At 49.8% G+C, this 19792-nt stretch overlaps 1 protein-coding gene across 2 annotated transcripts in view; it reads right to left on the bottom strand.

The window, feature by feature from the left end:
- The window catches only part of EVA1C (eva-1 homolog C), a 76380-nt gene that overhangs the window by 13772 nt on the left and 42816 nt on the right, over window positions 1-19792 (bottom strand). For both annotated transcript variants that reach the window (XM_030328992.1, XM_030328993.1), the window contains exons 4-5: window positions 14875-15027; window positions 3744-3887 (exon numbers count right to left, since the gene is read on the bottom strand). In XM_030328992.1, the coding sequence (XP_030184852.1) occupies window positions 3744-3887; window positions 14875-15027 (297 nt within the window). The remainder of the gene's footprint in view (window positions 1-3743; window positions 3888-14874; window positions 15028-19792) is intronic.

Raw genomic sequence — 19792 nt, 5'->3', positions numbered from 1 at the left:
CAATTACATATCTTTCTGTTAGAAATTTGGGGGGCACCTGGGTGGCTCAGTCGGTTAAGTGTCCAACTCTTGGTTTCAGCTCAGGTCACGATCTCATGGCTCGTGAGTCTGAGCCCCACATCCGGCTCTGTGCTGATGGCGTGGAGCCTCCTTGAGATTCTATCTCTCCCTCTCTCTCTGCCCTGCCTGTGTGTCTCTCTCTCCCTCAAAATAAATAAATAAACTTAAAAAAAAAAAAAGAAATTTGGAATTACTCCATATTGCTAGAAATGGGACATGAAAACGATTCAGGCGGTGGTGGTGGCCATATACGATCCAGCTCAGGTCACAGGCAGGCTGTGTGTGTGCAAGAGAGAGAGAGAGAGAGAGAGAGAGAGAGAGAGAAAGAATAAGGAAGAAGTGCCATGAGAAGCAGAGAAGAGAGATGCCAGAGATGTTTGCCATGACCTTGGAGCTTCAGCCCCTCCTGAGGCCTTGCTTCCCAGACCTGTCTTCTGAAGATGGGCTTCTAGCCACATGATGCCCACCTGCCTCAACCCTCTTTTTGGCTTAAACCTGCTCACGTTCGTTCCTTCACTCACACCCGAAGGGTCCTAACTAAGACAGATTCAATTAGAAATCAATGATTGACAATCCTCGGTCTTTGTATCCACGTCCACACCCATTGGGAGAAAATTTTTAAAAACGGAAACCTTTTCATTCCCATTCGGTGACCTATAAAATATTCAGACATTGCAAATCATTATTTAATGATTCTGGTTGCACAGAGAAGAGCCATCTGGCCGAGGGTGGAGAGGGGGATATTTTTTAAATGCCAGCCACTTAGAAGGTGATGAGAAGGTGTCTTAGGAAGTGTCTGCTTGGTGGGGGATGGGCATTAGCTTGCCTCCCAGCGAGGCACCCCTTCCCTTTGGAATACGTCCTGGGACCGCACTGGCGGACAAGGGGGCATGTCCTAGGGAGACGGGAAGGACACGGTCAACATCCCATTACCTCCACTGCCCCAGATCTAACACCAAGCTGCAAACCCCGTCTCTGACCTCAGCCTCCGTCCCTCAAGTGGCTCCCCCTGTAGATCTCAACCTCGTCCAGACCCCTCCACTGACCCTACCTTCCCTTCTTCCCGAAGCCCCCTCCTGTCTGCAGCTGGGATCCCACTCCCCACCGCTGTGATCACTCACTTGGGATCACCCCAACTCTCTCCCTCCTTTGTCTTTGACCAGTGAGCCTGGTCTCACGTCTGGTCTCAAGCAACTGGTCCCACTGGAAGGAACCACGCCGCCGGGCAGACCAGTGTCCTCCCCCAAGAAGTCTGACACGAGCCTCACTTTATACCTTCCCCCATCTTTTCAAACCGTCTTTCCTCCCCTGTCCTCACAGCCGATGACCTTATACTCAGAGAAGACAGAGGCCGTGCGACAGAACAGCAAGCCCCCCCTCCGCTCCCCGAGTCTCCTGTCCCGTTGTGACATTGACGCCCGTGTAAGGCCACACCCCATCCCTCTGCCTTCTCCGGGCGCCAATCCTTCCACCAGGCAGGCGTCCTCAGCGTCTGTCTTGCCTTCGCACTTTCCAAACCCTTCTCCAATCCACCTGATTTTTTATTTTTGCCATGGCCACCAGGCCTGCTCAGCCCGAGTGGCTCCTGTTCTAGCTGGTCGCCCGCCCCCAGCCCGTTCCCTGGGGCTGCCTGATGCCACCTTGACCTCTGTAGCTCCTTGCCTCCCTCCTACTTGGTGCTTCGCATGAGCCTGGCAGATTCACCTGCTTGTTTGCTTAGTTAAGTGCCCATCTCTCTCCCTCAACCGATTATCCCCAGCACAAGGACCGTGCCTTTTTTTTTTTTTTTTAAACTACGGAATCCTGGCACCAAAACCACCTTGACCCAGGGAACGTGCCCACGATGCGCTGAATGAACGAACGAGGGACAAGAAGCTCGAGCTGAAGCATGATGTCCAGGCCCTGAAAGCCCACCTTCTCTCAGCTAAGAGGCCCAGGCCGAGGACCTGCGCTCACCTCCTTCTCGAAGGCACACCGGGAGATCCCCCACATCCGCAGGCTAACGTCCCGCAACACTCAGCTGCAGAGGTCCGACGTTACTAGAACCTCAGAGTGATCTGTGGGGCTTCTTGGGGAACCCCAGCCAGAGGGGGTTCAACGCTACAGCATGGGAGCAGGAGTAAAGCTTGAGGGGGGAAGTAAAACCACGCTTTCCGCAGCGCAAGCGTGGGTGCTATTATTTCGGAAATGCGCTGATGCAGCCACTTCGTTGGACCCATGACGGCTTTGGCGCGGCAGAGGCCAACGTTTTGAGCTCAGGATACAAGAGGCAGGGGATGCATCAGAATAGCACGAGGCCACAGAAAGGAAGGGCGTACTTTCACGTGCTACAACATGGATGAACCTTGGCGACACGCTACGCAAAGGAGCCGACACAAAGGAAGAACCGCACATTGCGTGATTCCATTTATACGGGCCGTCGAAGAGGCAAGTCCATAAAGACAGAAAATAGATGGGTGGTTGTCCGGGGTGGGGCGGTGGGGGTGTATTGGAGGTCGCGGCTAAAGGTGCAGGGTTTCCTTCGGGGACGACGAGAAGGTTCTTAAGTTAATTGTGCTAAGGGTTGTGCGATTCCGTGCCTAGACCAAAACCAACTGCTTCGTGTGCCTTAACGGGTGACCTGGGTGATCTGTGAGTCACCCCTGAATATGCTACAAAGAGAAAAAGGGAGGACTGGCTAGCAGGAGAAGGGGTTGCCACGAGCACAGGGACTGGGCTCCTCAAATGCGGGACTCTGTGCTCTCCCTTTGCTCCTATGAATCATTTCGGGATGAACAGTCCACACGTCAAGATTACAAACCAGAAACCCGCCGCACCCGCAGAGAGTTAATTAGTGCCGGTTCACTTTGAGGTAGCTTTACAAAGTTGGAATCTAATGAACCAAGCATTTCATTTTCTTGCTCGAAGACACCGGGAAAACCGAGACATGCTGCCTTGTAACATTTTTAATGGCTTTAGGGTGAGGATTTGCTCTGTTGACTCACCGCTGTGGGATTGCAGATAGAATGGCCGCAGAGAGAGTTAGAGCCAAACACCGAGACGGGGAGGTTAACCAGGACCCAAACAATACTTCCGGGAGCCTGCATGACGTATCCATACATTTTAGAGCCTCCTAAGCACTCAGATTAAAATCACTATTCTCAACGACATCAGGTTTACCCCCATTCACTTGTTCTTTTCCTATTCTCCCTGTTTGCGGCCAATCTGATTGCTGAAAAGGCTTTTAAAATTGTTTTTTTTTAACGTTTATTTCTTTGAGAGAGAGAGAGAGAGAGAGTGAACGGGGGAGGCGCAGGGAGCGAGAAGGAGACACAGGATCCGAAGCAGGCTCCAGGCTCCGAGCTGTCAGCACAGAGCCCGATGCGGGGCTCGAACTCACGAACCGTGAGATCGTGACCTGAGCCGAAGCCCGACGTTTAACCAACTGAACCACCCAGGCTCACCCTGAAAGTACTCTTAAAACAAATTCTGACCCAAGAACTTGGACGGCTCTTCTAACATGAACAGCATTTACAAGAATAAAGGATAGAAAAAGAGACTCTTGAATATTGGGGAAGATAACACACTTCCAGGCGTAGCCTCAGTTTGGCGTGCTGCTGGAAAATGCCTTTCGTTCCCCTGATCACCTCCTCCCAAAGAGGCAGGGTCTTCCGTGGAGAAGTTTGTTGAGGGTGCGTTCTTACCACAGGCATAGGTGACGGAGAGGTATTTTTGCACTCCTGGCAGACACGGGCTCCCGAAATGGTGATTGTTGGCGATGATTTTGCATCTCTGCTTCCCGTAGCACCTCCTGGATAACACTTGCAAAGCTGAGTAAGACAGACAGTCTGAAAGGCAGGGAACAACGGGAACGTTATGGTACATTCCGTATCTGGCCACCACGTGGCTCTTGTTATTTTCTGTAAGGAAATACACGAGCTGACTTTCAAATCTCACGGAGATGGTCTCTATGATTATTTTCCGTGTCATCAAAGCACCCAAGATGCTTTACCCTATAATCGTACGGGCTAAGTACCTTATAGGCAGAGCTGGCCTCCTGACATGTGCTAGAAGGGTCCGGTGCTTACTGTAACGCCCTGCAGTCACCACCTTGAAATTCTTACGTGGTTTTTGAACAAGGGGTCACATACCCTCCTTTTTGCGTCAAGCCCCGCAAATTATGTAACGGGCCCTGCATACAGAACAGGTAAAATATGTAGAAAGTTGAACGAAGGTCCTTATTTCTCTTATGCCCTTTGCCACTCCTTAAAACATTTTATTTGCCTATGAGAAACTTAACAGAAGACCACGGGGGAAGAGAAGGGGGAAAAATAGTTGCAACCAGAGAGGGGGGCAAACCCGTGAGAGACTCTTAAATACAGAGACCAAACCGAGGATTGATGGGGGGGTTGGGGGATGGGGAAAATGAGGGATGGGCACGGAGGAGGGCACTTGTTGGGATGAGCACCGGGTGTTGTATGTAAGCGACGAACTACGGGAATCTACCCCCGAAACCAAGAGCACACTGGATATGCTGCATGTTAGTCAACTTGACGATAAATTATATTTAAAAAAAATAAAAATGAAATGTGTAACCCCAAAATATATATTTTATTTGTCTAGTTTGAGAATCCATCTCCCCTACGTGAACATAAGCTCCACGAGGACAGGGACTTTTCCTGTCTTGTTCGTCCTTGAACTCCAACACGCTGATGAATGAACGAAACGTACTAATAAACGCGAGGCCATGTTTCTCAGCACCTGGCACAACGCCATCGCAATCAGTAAATATTAATTTAACATGCACACAGGATGAGGTGCAGCGACGCTACGTGCCATCAGGAAGACAAGTCGGAAGACATCTACTTTTCACTCACAGGATGGGCTGCAGCTGGAGAGACAACCCACCCACCCCCCCGCCCACCCCATGAGACCCGATGTCTTAACAATGGAAAACAGAGAGTGAGCGTCAGCAGTGAGTGACCAGGACAAGAGGTGCCGGGGTCAGAGATGGGAGAGATTAGTGTGAACCAGAGTGTGGTCATGACAGGCTGTGCGGAGTAGAGGGGCTTGGTCACGGGAGAAAGAGCATGAATTAGGCAGAGGCAAGTAAGAAAGAAAGGCATAAACGCCAAGGCAAGTGGGCTAGCGTCACTCGGGGAGGCTAGGGGGCTCACTGGGAGCTGGAAGAGTGGACGCGGGCAGGGAGGCCATACAGAATGATCAGGAAAAGGAAACTGGAGAGGGACAAAGGTTGCCTTCGAACGCCTGGCCAGAGACAGACGTTACTCTCCAAGCAACACGGAGCCTAAAGAAGTGGACGGCCTGATGCTATTGTCCTTTAGCGACAGTGTACGGGAGCCCCCGGGAGAGAAAGAGAACCAAGCTCGGGGAGACCGGTTCGGAAGCGATTTTAATAACACACACTGGGAGGAATTAAGAGCTTGAAGAGGAGAGAACAGAGGCGAGAATTTTGGAGACCTTACAAAGTTCGGTCCGCTTATAACAACAGCTAACATTACGACAAACTCTAAAAATTGAGAAGACTGACAATCCCAAAGGTTGAACAAGACACGGATCCGTGGAAACTCCAGAGCACGGCCCGTGGGGGCGTAGATCGTTCCTGACCATACGTCGCCATCTTTTACATTGGCACATTTCACACCCTCAGACTCCATGGATTTACTCTCAAGAGGTCCCATCTGCTGTCCCCAAACCCTGCAGGATTTGCAGTCAAGAGGTCTGAGGATGGGATGTACGGTCTCTGCTTTGGGAGGAAGTCGCTAGCTGTCTGAATTACGAAATTCCTAGAAGTCTGATGTAACTGTTGTTGTTTTTTCTGTCACAAAGGAAATGCCTGTTTGTAGTCGAAAACTAGAAGAGCCCAGAGAAGCCCAAACTAGGAAACCAGAATTTCCCAGCGAATCCAACCATCAAGGAAAAGAACTAGTAACCTTTAAGGAACCTCCTTCTGGTCTCTTCTATGTGTGACTGTCCTTCCCCCTCAATGGTGGCATATACCTATAACTCTGCATGCTCCTTCTTCCTCGTTTGTTAATGTGTCTGTGAAAATTTTAACACGAACATCACTGCGAAGAATCGCACGGTTTTTCATCTTACGGATGCGCCGGCTCTATGTTCAATACTCCATACAATCATCATTCCGACGGTTTCTGGCGTGGAACCTTAGAAGCAGTCGCGTGTGGGGCGCCTGGGTGGCTCAGTCAGCTGAGCGTCTGACTCTTGATTTCTGCTCAGGTCGTGACCTCGTGGTGTGGGATGGAGCTCTGAGTTGGGCTCCGCACTGACAGCGTGGAGGGTCACGCTGAGAGGTTCTCTCTCTCCCTCTCTCTGCCCCTCCTCCTCCCTCAAAATACATAAACTTAAAAAAAAAAAAGCAGCAGTCCTGTGTAGAACATCCATTGAACTAAATATTTGCACACGAGCACGACGCTTGCCGCGGGAATTCTTAGAAGTAGATTGTTTTGTCAAAGGCTATTCAAAATATTAAGGCTTTTGATACTCACCGCCGAACTGTCATCCAGAAAAGTTCTACCCATCCACGCTCCCGCCAGAATGGAACGAGGACCCTAGAAACCTTATATTTTCTTAGGACTTGTGACAAGTGTGATTTACAGAGGCAGGCGTCTGCACCCTTAAATTACCCTGGGACTAAAAGAATTTATCTCGGTCGGAGTGAAACCCACAGTGTGTTTTCAGGAAGCGGCCCAAGGTAATTCAGGTCTGACTCAGGTCTGACCATATCCTTGTTGACACTGAGCTCTGAACTGTTTGCGGGATTTTTTTTTTCCAGCGATTATCTCCCTCTCAGGCTGATTTTGTTTGCGCCCTCTCTTCCTGGCAGACCATCCTCCACCCCCAAGGCATCTGATAACACGATATTCAGCCATTTAATTCAATTTTTTTCTCGCGATTGTTTAGCACTGAAACTGAAGGCAATTAATCCTCACAACGTGTGTTTATTTTGATAATTAGGCCGCTCTCAAGTGACTCTGTCTTGGCAGTGGGGGCCCCTGGCACCTTAATCTTTGGCTGGAAAGTTCGAGGCCCACCCACACTTGGCCTTGGGATGGCCTTAGCCCAGCCTCTGAGGCCCACTGGGTGGTTTTTCTCGTTCTCTTATTAAGGAAGCAGCAGGATCCCTGGAGCCCACCCAGAAAATGTAACTGCAGCAGGAAATGACATGTCACAGTGGACGCCCAGCCAAGGGAACTTTCTGAAGTTCATGCCCAGGTCTGTGGGAAGGCTCACTCCCTTCTGTGATGAGATGCAGTTTCACTGGTGTTCACTTGGGGCCGGCGGTGGTCAAACACTTTCACACCTTCCCTTCCCTTCTCCTCAGTAAGACCTACAGGTCCTGATGGATCGGACTTGCCCGAAGACCTTTCAGAAGTGACTTCCAAGGGTCAACACCCTCAAGATAAGACACCAGATTAGCCTTGGTTGAACCAGTATGCAGCGGGATCTTACTTTTGGAAGACGGTCTCACAGTTGGCTTAGTCACCAGCCTTCTGTGTCTTCCCTTTTATTTCACAGTTTACTTTCATTTCAAAGTATTACTTTGTTAGGACTGCTATAACAAGTACCACAGCTGGGAGCTTGCACAACAGAAATCTATCTCCTCTCAGTTCTGGAGGCTGAGAGTCCAAGATGGCAGCAGGGTCGAGTCCTTCCAAGGCCTCTCTCGTTGGCTTGCAGATGGCCGTCTTCTCCTTTTGTCCACACACACGGTCTTCCTCGGTGTGTGTCTGTGTCCTAACTTCCTCATCTTATAAGGACACAAGTTATATTGGGTTAGCACCCACATGACTTTAATTTAACTTCAACATTTCTTTAAAAACCGTCTCTTCGGGGTGACTCGGTCGGTTAAGCTTCTGATTCTTGATTTTGGATCCGGTCATGGTCTCATGGTACCTGGGAGCCCCTTGTCAGGTTCTGCGCCGACAATGCGGAGCCTGTTTGGGGATTGTGTCTCTCCCTCTCTTTGCCTCCCTGTCTCTCTCTCTCTCTCAAAAATAAATAAATAAAAGTAAAAAAAAAAAAAAAAAAGACCTTCTCTTCAAATCTGGTTGCATTCTGAGGTACTGAGGGTTAGGACTCCAGCATATGAATTTTAGGGGCACACAATTCAGCCCACGACAGCCTTCACGATGGCCTCTAGTCATCTTCACCTCCTGGGACTCACACCCCTTTGTGTTCTCTCCTCTCACAATGAATCAGAGGTGGTTTGTGGGGCCCATATGGTACGGCGGAGGCCACACTGTGTGGCTTCCATTTGCTTCTCTGTATCACTTGCTCTGGGAGAAGCCACCTGACACATCACAGGACACTCAAGAGACCCACGGGAGGAGAATGAAGGCCTCCCACCCACAACCGCACCAACCTGCCTGCCATACAAGCGATCCACGTTGGAAGCCCAGCCTTCAGGTGACCGCAGCCCCAGCCGGCCACCCATCTGCCACCTCACCAGAACCCAGGAGACCCTAAGCAACAGCCACCCAAGCTAACTACCCCAGAATTCCTGCCCCATAGAAACTTTAACAAAAATAAGTGTTTGTTTTTATTTCAAGCCATTAAATTTGGGGGGTATTCTGCTACACTGAAACAGAAAACTAACACATGTTTTGATACTTCAAAGGGGGTTGCTGGGGTAATAAGAAATTCCTAAAAATGTGGGCGTGGCTTTGGAACTGGACTTTGGGCATAAATTGGGAAGACATCGAGGAAAGTGTTGATGAAGGTCTAAGGCCTTGAAGAGCCTTCCAGCATCTGTAACCTCTGCACCCTGAGGCCAAGTGCATCTCAGAGTAGAATTTCCCAACTTCAGAAGTGAATGGGCACAGGTGTACTGGATATTTCCTTTGGGACCCCGGGCTGCCCCCCAGCCATTGATTTTGGCATTGGGTACGCCTCCCTTCACCCTACTGTGCCATACAAATAGAATTTTCTATGTCACTGTGGAGAAAAGGCTGGGGAGACCTGTTCAAGGCCAGGGTGTGGTGTGTGACCAATGACTCTCTACAGCCTGGCCTGCCTGATACATTCCAGATGGGACCAGTTTAGGGCACTGAACACATAACGGAGGCTTTGTTTGACTTCCCCCAGGCGTGGGCTCAGAGGCTTTGCCGAGCCCAGGCATGAGCATCTTTATGTCCTTGGGAACGTCCAGTACGAGCTCAGGTCCCACTAGAGCATCCCCTGAAGATGCTCATGGGAGCGTGATGGCGTCATGACATGGGGTCGGAGGTCACGTGCAGACGCCCTGACTTCCACCAGGGGTGTCCTCCTCCCCGCCGCCACGAAGCCCCTTCCTTCTGAACCTATCTGACGTGTAACGTTCACAGAATCGAAAAAGCAACCAGCTGCACATAACAAACCCAAACTCAAGTCCAGAAAAAAATATACCGTGGGGTGGGACAGCAGAAAAGCATGTAAAGGACCCATATCTCTACTCTGTTACGTAAAAGTTTATGAAAAAAAATGAAGGGTCCCACCACCAAAAAGAAAAAAAGAAAGAAGAAAAGAATAAAGGCGAGAGAGACGGTGGGCAAAGTGCAAATACAAGAATCACAACAACATGGGAAACTTTCAAAGTCGTTAATATTCAAAGAAAGGCAGACCCAAAGGACCATTTTATAGCCATTAAATTGGAACCACGAAGAACTATCACACACACCTCTGCCAGAGTCATAAGGAAGCCCGGAGTTACACGTTGCTGTTTAGGCATTTAAATTGATACAAAAAGGTTTTGGAAAAGAGTTCTGGTGATACATATAAAGCATTGTCAACATACCCACGCCCCCTTTTACTATAAAACTTCTGGGGATTCATCCCAAGGAAACAATCCAGAGGAAAGAGAAAGCTACAAGCCCAAGGTTGTTATACATCACTCACAATATTCGAAAATCAGAAGCAGGAAAATAAGCCAGCCCCTAGGGAATGGTTAATCAATGATCTGTATCCCTTTTAGAAGATATGAGGAAAGGACTGGCATTGTTAGGATTTTGGTGGCCGCATGGAAGAACACCCATGATGTGAAGTGAAATTTCAGAGCAGAATCAAATGTGTCTGTTCTAGAATCGCCAATACGTAAAAACTGTTCTGTGCTCCCACACCAGGACTTGGAAGAGACCCTGCAAAGGAAAAAGCTGCTCATTTGATGGGTAACATCTGTGGCTGAACTGTTTTCTTATTTCTCTCTCCCTCTCTCTCCCTCTCTGAGAGAGAGAGGGAGAGAGAGGGAGTGTGTGAGCTGGGGAAAGGGACCGAGGGAGAGAGAGAATCTTAAGCAGGCTCCACACACCTAGTGTGGAGCCCCACGTAGGGCTCGATCTCACAGCTGGGAGCTCAAGACCTGAGCTGAAATCAACAGTCGGGCGCTCAACCCACTGAGCCACCCAGGTGCCCCCGAACCATTTTCTTATTTCTGTTAAATGTAACTTAATGGCACAATGCAAGACAGTAACAATGATCGTAGCAATCATCTTCCAGAAGGACCTGGAAATGCCCTCCCTCGGTATTTAAGTGCCACATCAGCTGCGTTTCCTGACGTCACTGAGGTCCGGCCGGCCTCCACCACGCATGCTCCCGGGGAGGCCCCGAGGCCGGAGCTTACGGGGTTCCACAAGAGGAAAGGTGCGCACATCACCTTCCAGAGGCCGCAGGGAGGCCTGACCACCCGGGCCTAGACCTGTCATCCTGCAGAGCTCACGCCGGGCCCCGGGGTTGAGAAGAAACGGCCCTTTCCCCTTCTTCAAAGCCATGTTGCTGAGCTCCAAGTACTAACTGGGAACTTAGAACACAGATCCCGCTGGCAGCCTGTGGACCGGATGTGGCCTGTAGGCATGTTTTCTTTGGCTCAATCACTGTTTGAAAAGTTGGAACATTTCACATTACAAAAAAAAAAAAAAAAAAAAGGCCGTATTTCCAGCAACTCATGAGGGTTTGGAAGCCGTGACGACACTAGACCCGCCTTCTGGGCCGGCAACCATGAACCTGCGGGAGCTCCGGGTGGGCGCCTCACTTAGGACAGGCTCGGATTCATTCATGCACGCCAAGAGTCACCTGGGCACCTGCTCCGTGCCAGGCACTGCTCTAGCTGCTGGGAATCCTGCAGGAAGCAGACACCATCTCTACGGTGCTTCCCTTCCCCAGGGAAACAGGCCACAGACCTGTATGCGATGGTTCCCACATTACGAAGACAAACACGGGACCTCGCAGACAAGAGGCCATGCTGGTGGGGAGCCCCAGGAGACCTGTCTCAGAAGGACATTTGACTTGATCCCTGAAGGATGAGACGGGGCCAGCTACACAAAGATGTGGGGTGAGAACGTTCCAGGCCAAAGGAAGAGCTTGTGCACAGGCCCCAGCCTATGAATGAGTGTGCCGAATGGCCCACAGTTCATTCGTTCATTCATCCATTCTCCCCACAGCTGGGAGAATGGATTTATTCTAATTACAGTGGACAAAGCTCTGGGCTTTAAGGGGTGGGAGGGTATGGTGATCTGATTGATTTTAATGCTATCTCTCCGGCTGCTAAGTGAAGAAAGGGCCAAGGGAGGGGAGGGAATCAGGGAGGAGAGGGGGCCAAGACACCAGTCAGGAGGTGGTCCAGATGGTCCAGGCGAGAGATGCCCAGAAGCAGGGAGCAAAGTGGCCGGATGAGAGACCCTCAGCACAGGAGAGCCGAGGACGTGCGGACGGAGTCAGTGGGAGGCAGGGTGTCAAAAGGTGTGCTTCTGAAAGTGGGTGATATCGGGCGGGCCTGGGCGGCTCGGTTGATTAAGCGTCTGACTTCGGCTCGGGTCATGATCTCACGGTTCGTGAGTTTGAGCCCCGAGTCAGGCTCTGTGCTGACGGTGCGGAGCCTGCTTGGGATTTTCTCTCTCCGCCCCTCCTCCACTTGGGCGCGCTCTCCCTCCTCCCTCTCAAAGTAAATAAATAAACTTAAAAAAAAAAAGTGGGTGATATCAAGGCGTTTACACAAGAGGGATAAATGGATGGTCTGGTGGAGGGGGGATCATGCCGAGTGCAGTTTATAATCCTCCCGTGTGGCTTTCCTGGGCCAAGAAGTAAACAGCTTCTCAGCGTTCAGCTAGAGGGAGAAAACACATCGGCACGGGCAGCCAGGGTCTGCCCTTTAGCGCTGACCTGACGGGAGGGAATAGTCCAGGTTTCCATGGGAGCCCTCATAGGGCCTTTCGTGTCCCCTGGGAGCCTCTTCCCACCGCAGAGCACAGGCCCAGACAGTCTCCGGGGCTTGGCAGTGGTTCACGAATGCGGCGAACAGTTTGATCTTCAACCTCACGTGTAGCCAACCGGCAAGGGACAGAAGCCCTTGCCCGTGAGGGGTGGGAGGGCACAGGGGAAGGATGAGCCCGTGGCTTTTGCACGTGCGACTTTGCCAGGGCTCAAACCTTCTCAAACTGAACCGCTAAGCGAGGGGCCCGGTCGTGCATTCACGGACCTTTCGTGTATCAACAAGGGTTATTCATGGCATTAGGACAGCTGGTTGACCTGAGGATTCCTCGACGTCTCTATGGAAACCTGTCTTTTAGCCATGATGTCTGCTAACATTTTCTTTGGCTGATTACTTGATGAAGAAGGATGAGGGTCCCTTTGGTGCAGAAGTAGGTCAGATCACCAAGGCTCCCGTATCCAGCCAAGGAGACCGGATCATTTCAGGATGTTCAGAAGAACAGCCATCAGACTGGCCTTTGGAAAGGATGCCTCTGGCCATCTGGGCAGAAAAGCAGGCTGGGAGTAGGGAGATGGCACAATGACCAGCGCCCAGACCTGACACAGTAGCGGGGGCCAGGGCAGAGGGGCTGGAGACGTTCTGAACGCATGCGGGTGTTATACGAGAGGGACGCTGGAGTGTCAGGAACTCACAGGTCGCTCACTGGGGTGTGGGGTGGGCCGAGGGGCGTGCAGTGACATACGAGAGGAAGCCACCCTCACAAAGACCTCTCTGCCCCACTTGGCAGCCAAGCCTGTTAAACGGGAGTCCCCTCCCCCAGACCTGGTCAAGAGCAGCTAGATGCCAGCTCTGCCCCTTCAAAAGACCCTCTGCCGTCCTCAACAGAAGGGCCTTCCTTCCCAGAACACCGGGCTGGGGGGCTTTGGTGGCCCGTGTCCCTCCTGAACGGCTTCTTTGCTCTCTCTTCTCGTCTTGTCCGAGAACTTGCCTGCTCACTGGAGTCACGTCACGCTCTCTCTTTTCAGATCCAAGATAATTGGTTTGGTATGAATTTCTTTTTAAAATTAACATTTCGGGGCGCCTGGGTGGCTCAGTCGGTTGAGCGGCCGACTTCGGCTCAGGTCATGATCTCACAGTCTGTGAGTTCGAGCCCCGCATCGGGCTCCATGCTGACAGCTCAGAGCCTGGAGCCTGTTTCGGATTCTGTGTCTCCCTCTCTCTCTGACCCTCCCCTGTTCATGCTCTGTCTCTCTCTGTCTCAAAAATAAATAAATGTTAAAAAAAAATTAAAAAAAAAATTAACGTTTCATTTCACATGTGATCCATGAAGAAATCGTAGCGATTTAATACATTTCAGAGCTCATTTTACTTTTGATGAATAAAGTGCAACTCTGTGCGCCAGTTCCCAGTGGGGCCCGTTCTCTCTGGTAACACGGCGGGTAAAAATCAGGCCGCTTCCCCACCACAGACTGGCATGCGTGAGGGTTAATTCTGTGTCTCAACTTGACTAGGCCATGGTGCCCTGCTGTTTGGTCAAACACCGGGGTAGACTACTGTGAAGACACTTTTAAGATAGGACTGACATTGAACTTAGTGGATTTTGTGTAAAGCAGATTACCCTTCCTCATGTGGGTGGGCCTCAACCAATCAGTTGAAGGCCTGCTTTTTCTCCGGGCTGCAGCATAGAAAACCTGCCCGTTTCCAGCCTGCCATCCTGCAAAATTCAGACTCAAGATTGAACACCAACTCTTATCTGAGTTCCCAGACTGCCGACCTGCCCTGCAGGTGTCAGACTGACCATATTCCACCACTGTGCGAGCCGATTCCTTAAAATCAATCTCTCTTTCCAGATACAGGTCTATATGTCCCGTTAGTTCTGGAGAGCACGGACTAATCATAACCTCAGGTGACTCTGACGGCTCCCCAGGTTCACTCCCTCTCCTCCTTCAAGTCTCTGCTCAGCACGACCCTGTGAGACCATGCCTCTCTGTGGTACACCCCAGCCTTCCCTGTCCACCCCCAACCCCTGCCCACCGAATGTGCCCTTCCCCTCCGCACTTGTGTGCACCTGAAATACAACACACGTCGTTCGTTCTCTCATTACCTCTTGGTCCACTGCTGGAAGGTCAGTGCCACGTGAACCCTGTGTTGGTCACCGATGACTCCCCCACACCTAGAACGGGGCCCTACATACAGTCGGCGCTCAGTACCTACTCGGTGTGAAGCAACTACACAATGGACAGATTTGGGAATGTGGGTCAGAAGGAGGTGGGACCACGTGGGCGGTTCCTCCCTGCCCTCAACTTTCCCTCTAATCCAGGGACCAGCCCCTGCCAGGCTTCCTTCCTTGGGGAGTCAGGGCCCTAATCCACTCAGCACCCTAACGATAGCCACATAGTAATACATACCAGGGGTGCCTGGGTGGCTCATCGGTTAAGCGTCAGACTCTTGGTTTGGGCTCAGGTCATGATCTCACGGTTCATGGGTTTGAGCCCTCCACTGGGCTCTGTGCTGGCAGCTGTGAGCCTGCTTGGGATTCTCTCTCTCTCTCTCTCTCTCTGCCCCTCCCCACCTCAAAATAAATAAATAAACTTAAAAAAACCACACACACGTACCAAACGGGGGGAGCCGCTCTGCTTCTGAGAAGCAGATGTCTGGCTCCTGGGTCCTCCTGCCGTAGCTCGCAGAGTAGATGTTGAGAAACTTCGATGGGTGACAGTGCAGCTTCAGCTCTTGGTTTTCACACACGGTTTTGTTTTTTAGTTCATCTGAAGCAGAAACAAAGATCAGCAACACCATCAGCTTCCCCCAGAAGGACTCAGGGAGCCCTACGCGAGCCCTCAGGGGCTGTACGCTGAGAAGGACAGTGGGAACAGCCCCTCAAGCCCATGGCATCTATGACCCTGAGAAACAGCGCCCTCTGCAGGAAGAGAGTGGGAATGACAGGTGCACAAGGAGGACATTGGGGGGCGGGGGTAGTGTCGGCAGGCAGGGAAGGCAGGACTTCCTGGCTTGGGTTTACGGATGGGGGCCTGGCCAGAAAGGATGTTTCTCTCCCTCTCTCTCCACCTGAGCTCACATATTCCTTAATTGAAGGGAGCCTTTCCTCAAATGCGGGCTTGGATCTGCACAGGTAAAGACCAGGGATCGCCTGATTGAGGATTAAACCTCTGGAGACAGCCCGCTGACACCTCACCACCGGACCTCCTAATGTTCTAGCACACACCCCCATTTATATATTTAAAAAGAAAAATGATACAAAAGCGAGTTATTTCCTTGGGTAGAATACAGGAAAAAACAGGGCATGTGAAGAGTCCCTCTTCAGGGCAGTATGAAGATCTCGGTCCAGGAGCACCTGCGGCTCGGGCCGCGGTTGCGTGCTACCTTCCGACTCCCTGCACCAGGTCACAAATTCCCAAAGAATTTAGGAAAAGGTCTGTGTGTTTGTTTAATCCGCATGCCACTGTAAAATTTCCCTCTGCAATGTCACACAGCGTTGACACTGTAAATGCATTGCTGATGAAAATATAGTTTATTGTTTTTTCTTAAAGAATGTACTGGAGGGGTGCCTGGGTGGCTCAGTCGGTTGAGCGTCCGACTTCAGCGCAGGTCATGATCTCGCGGTCCGTGGGTTCGAGCCCCGCATCCGGGTCTGTGCTGACAGCTCAGAGCCTGGAGCCTGCTTTAGATTCTGTGTCTCCCTCTCTCTCTGCCCCTCCCCTGCTCATGCTCTGTCTATCTCTGTCTCTCAAAAAGGAATACACATTAAAAAAAAAAAAAAAGAAGGTACTGGAAAAGCATTCAATTAATAAAAAAAAAAAGAGTTTCATAATGATTTGATTTTTAAAAGCAGTAACCGTTAACCCGCCAGACACAAAGAACCACATAGTGTATGATTCTATTTTTTTGAGATATCCAGAAAAGGCAAAGCGAAGAGACAGAATGTGGGTTAGCGGTTCCCTGAGGCTGAGGGTTGGGGACAAAGGGAAATGACAATACACTGACACAGGACATTTTTTGAGATGATGGAAATGTTCTAGAGCTGGGTTATGGTGACGGTTACATGACTCAGTACAGTTACTGAAAATCACTGAATTGCACTTAAAACGGATGACCTTTATGCTACGCAAATTATATTTCAATAAAGATATTTCAAAAATAATAATAGCCAAATTTATTGAGCACTTCCTTGAATTAAGCCCTGTTCTAAGATCTTTAAATGTATCGGTGAATTTTTTTTTTAAGTAGGCTTCATGCCCAGTGCACAGCCCCATGTGGGCTTGAACTCAATGATCCTGAGATCAAGACTTAAGCTGAGATCAGTCATGAGATCAAGACCTAAGCTGAGATCAAGAGTTAGATGCTTAACTGACTGAGCCACCCAGATGTCCCTAAATGGATCAATCAAGTTCATACTCAAAATAGCCCTTCTGGGAACCACCTCTTCATACCCTTGGCATGTTGTGTTTTGGATTTTTAGACACTGTAGCAGGGATTCATATAGTCTGGAATGCTAACCTTCCTCTTTTACGTGTTATAAATATCTTTTCCTAGCCTGCCACTTATCTTAAACTTTGCAAAAGCAAAGCAAAGCAAAACACAAAGGGGACTACGGCCATTTATTTGCACATGTGGTTCTCTTCTCCCCACCTCCCCAATGTTTCCTAAAGAAAAAAATCGTTCTATTACCCTCATTCTAGACTTGTTTTTACTTTGAAATGTCAACTGCAGCGCAAACAGGAACATTTTTCAGCCAAACAAGCCAAGAGGAGCTAAATTACAGGAGCTAATGAAGGCTGTTTGGGGCGGGGAGGAAGAACATACCGAGAAGAAGGAAAACTAGCCCCCCACGATGACCCCCCATGACCACCCCTCCTATGACCATCTCCCAAGACCATCTATGGCCATCCGCCCATGACCACTACCACTGTGACCATTCCCCATAACCATTCCCCATGATTGCCCCCCCATGACCATCCTCCATGGCCATTCCCCATGACCACCTTCCACAACCACCCCCATGACCACCCCCCATGACCATCCCCCCCGGCTCCCACTTTCACTTCTCTGACTCAGTCATGTTTTTGGATTGGAGGTGCAGGCCATGCCCAGATCCCTCATAGATCTCAAGTTAAAGTTTTCCAAACTGTGACTTAAGGCCTATTCTATTCATGAAATCAATTTAGCAAATCGTGACCAGCAATTTTAAAAAAAACAAAGAGTTTAGAAAACATCAAAGCACCTCACTGCAAAAAAGGATAAACACTGTTTTATAATTTTTAAAAATCCTTTCAGTTGTGTGTATGTTATGCCGGGCCAAAATGTAAAATGTTTTCCTTACCCTGCATTGTAATCAAACCAATCTGAAAGCCCCCACTGAAGCCTTACGGGAAGGCGTAATTTCTACACCAGAGAAGCAGCAGTGAGGAAAGCTTCAGGATCTCAAGATACCGTCAGCTCTGGTGCTGCTTAAACCTGACACTGGTCTTTTTTTTTTTTTTTTTTTTTTAATGTTTATTTATTTTTGAGAGAGAGACAGACAAACAGAGCATGAGCCGGGGAGGGGCAGAGAGGGAGACAGAATCGGAAACACGTTCCAGGCTCTGAGCTGTCAGCACAGAGCCCGATGTGGGGCTCGAACCCACAAACCATGAGATCATGACCTGAGCTGAAGTTGGACATTGATCGACTGAGCCACCCAGGCGCCCCGGCCTTATGCTGTTCTTTAATCCGTGCTGAGGGGAACACTCAAGATGAGTGAAAGGCATGAAGCAGAAACCAGGTTACAGATGCTCACCAAATCCCCGTACGGCCTAGTAACACACAAGGAACTATCAGAGGAGGGAAGGTTCTGGGGTGACCAAGCAGTATGTAGAATGCCCTTCACCCACTCATTGGAATCTTAATACAAGTTTGAACCTAAAGCCAAGAAGCTTTGTTTTCTTTTTCTGAACAAAAAGAACACTGAGTCTGACCCTGACATCGAGGGTTTGATTTTGGTGAGTCACATCCGCACTGGTATGAGTTTTTCAGTGCTTTTTATGAGTAAACGCTAAATCCCACCAACACCGAAATATTGCCTGACTTCAAAGGCCCGGAATGAACGATGGCCTTTGATGCAGAACAGGGGGCATATGGGTAGACGCACCAAAAAGAGCTCAAGCAAGCACCCTTCCAACGGGGAGAAGGCTGAAAAATGTCAAGAATGCCTTCCAGTGGCAGAGCTCGCCAGAAAGGATGAAAACCAAGCCTGATCTCAGCAAACTGGAAGCTTTTCTTTTTAACAGGACTGGCTCCTTTCTTTCTTTCTTTCTTTCTTTCTTTCTTTCTTTCTTTCTTTCTTTCCTTTTCTTTTCTTTCTTTTCTTTTTTCTTTCTTCCTTCTTTTTCTTTCTTTCTCTTTCTCCTTTCTTTCTCTTTTTCTTTCTTTCTCTCTTTTTCTTTCTTTCTTTATCAGAATTTTTAGAAATTAGAAAAGACTTTTTAAGGCCTGTCAAGAAGTGCATTTATTAGCCACCATCTCTCTGATGTATTAAGGCCCATTCATTAAAGGAGGCCTCGATGCTGGCCAAACTCACGCAGAGTAAAACAACACCTCCAGGTAAGGCCTCCAGTGATCCCGTCCTCAGATTATGGGCAAACCATCTCTTGGAACGGAGAGGCCTGTGAGTGTCACCTTACATACGTGGGGTTACTGCTGTGTGATGATGTGTCACTTGGTTCCTTAAGAATGTACTAATTTGCTGTCGCCTAAGAGTGACATTTCTGGGCCCTAAACACAGTGGGGCCACTAACAAAATCGCTACTTTTCTTAGAGAGAGAGAATTTGTTTTAGAGCTGGGTGAGACTGCTCAGTGGTCTCAGATTAGAAAAGGCATACACAGCCTTCCCAGTGGGTTTGGACAGGGAGGGTGACAGGAGCCCGGGGAAATGGGAAAACCAGGACAACAGTAACAAAGTCCCCTTCCTGATTCTGCAAACTAGGGGGCTCTGTGTGCCCTCAATGTTTATTTATTTTTGAGAGAGAGAGAGACTGCAAGCAGGGGAAGGGCACAGAGAGAGGGAGACACAGAATCCGAAGCAGGCTCCAGGCTCTGAGCTGTCAGTACAGAGCCCGACGCAGGGCTTGAACTCACAAGCCGCGAGATCATGACCTGAGCTAAAGTCGGACGCTTAACTGACTGAGCCACCCAGGTGCCCCTCTGTGAGTCCTCTTTAATAACACAGATACACATGTGCATATCAGCAGTGGCCTTCCACAGAAGGGCAGAGAGGGTGATCTGCCAGGATGAGAATGTGTTACTACTGATGTTAGTTACAGCGGCCACGCGGGGCGATATTGACATGCAGACAGATATTTACTTACTTTTACTGTGTTTTTAAAATTCTCTAGGGTATACCCTGCTCATGCCTGCACCCAGGGCAGACTCCCCTCAGCCCCCCAACATCTGGGTATCACTGCCTTTCGGTCAGTCACATCTTCAGCAAGAATGACCTTAATCTGCCTCCTGGAATAACAGCTACCAATTACTGA

Source organism: Lynx canadensis, chromosome C2 (genome assembly GCF_007474595.2).
Source record: "Lynx canadensis isolate LIC74 chromosome C2, mLynCan4.pri.v2, whole genome shotgun sequence".
Taxonomy (NCBI): Eukaryota; Metazoa; Chordata; class Mammalia; order Carnivora; family Felidae; genus Lynx; species Lynx canadensis.
This window is presented reverse-complemented; position numbering and strand designations above follow the sequence as displayed.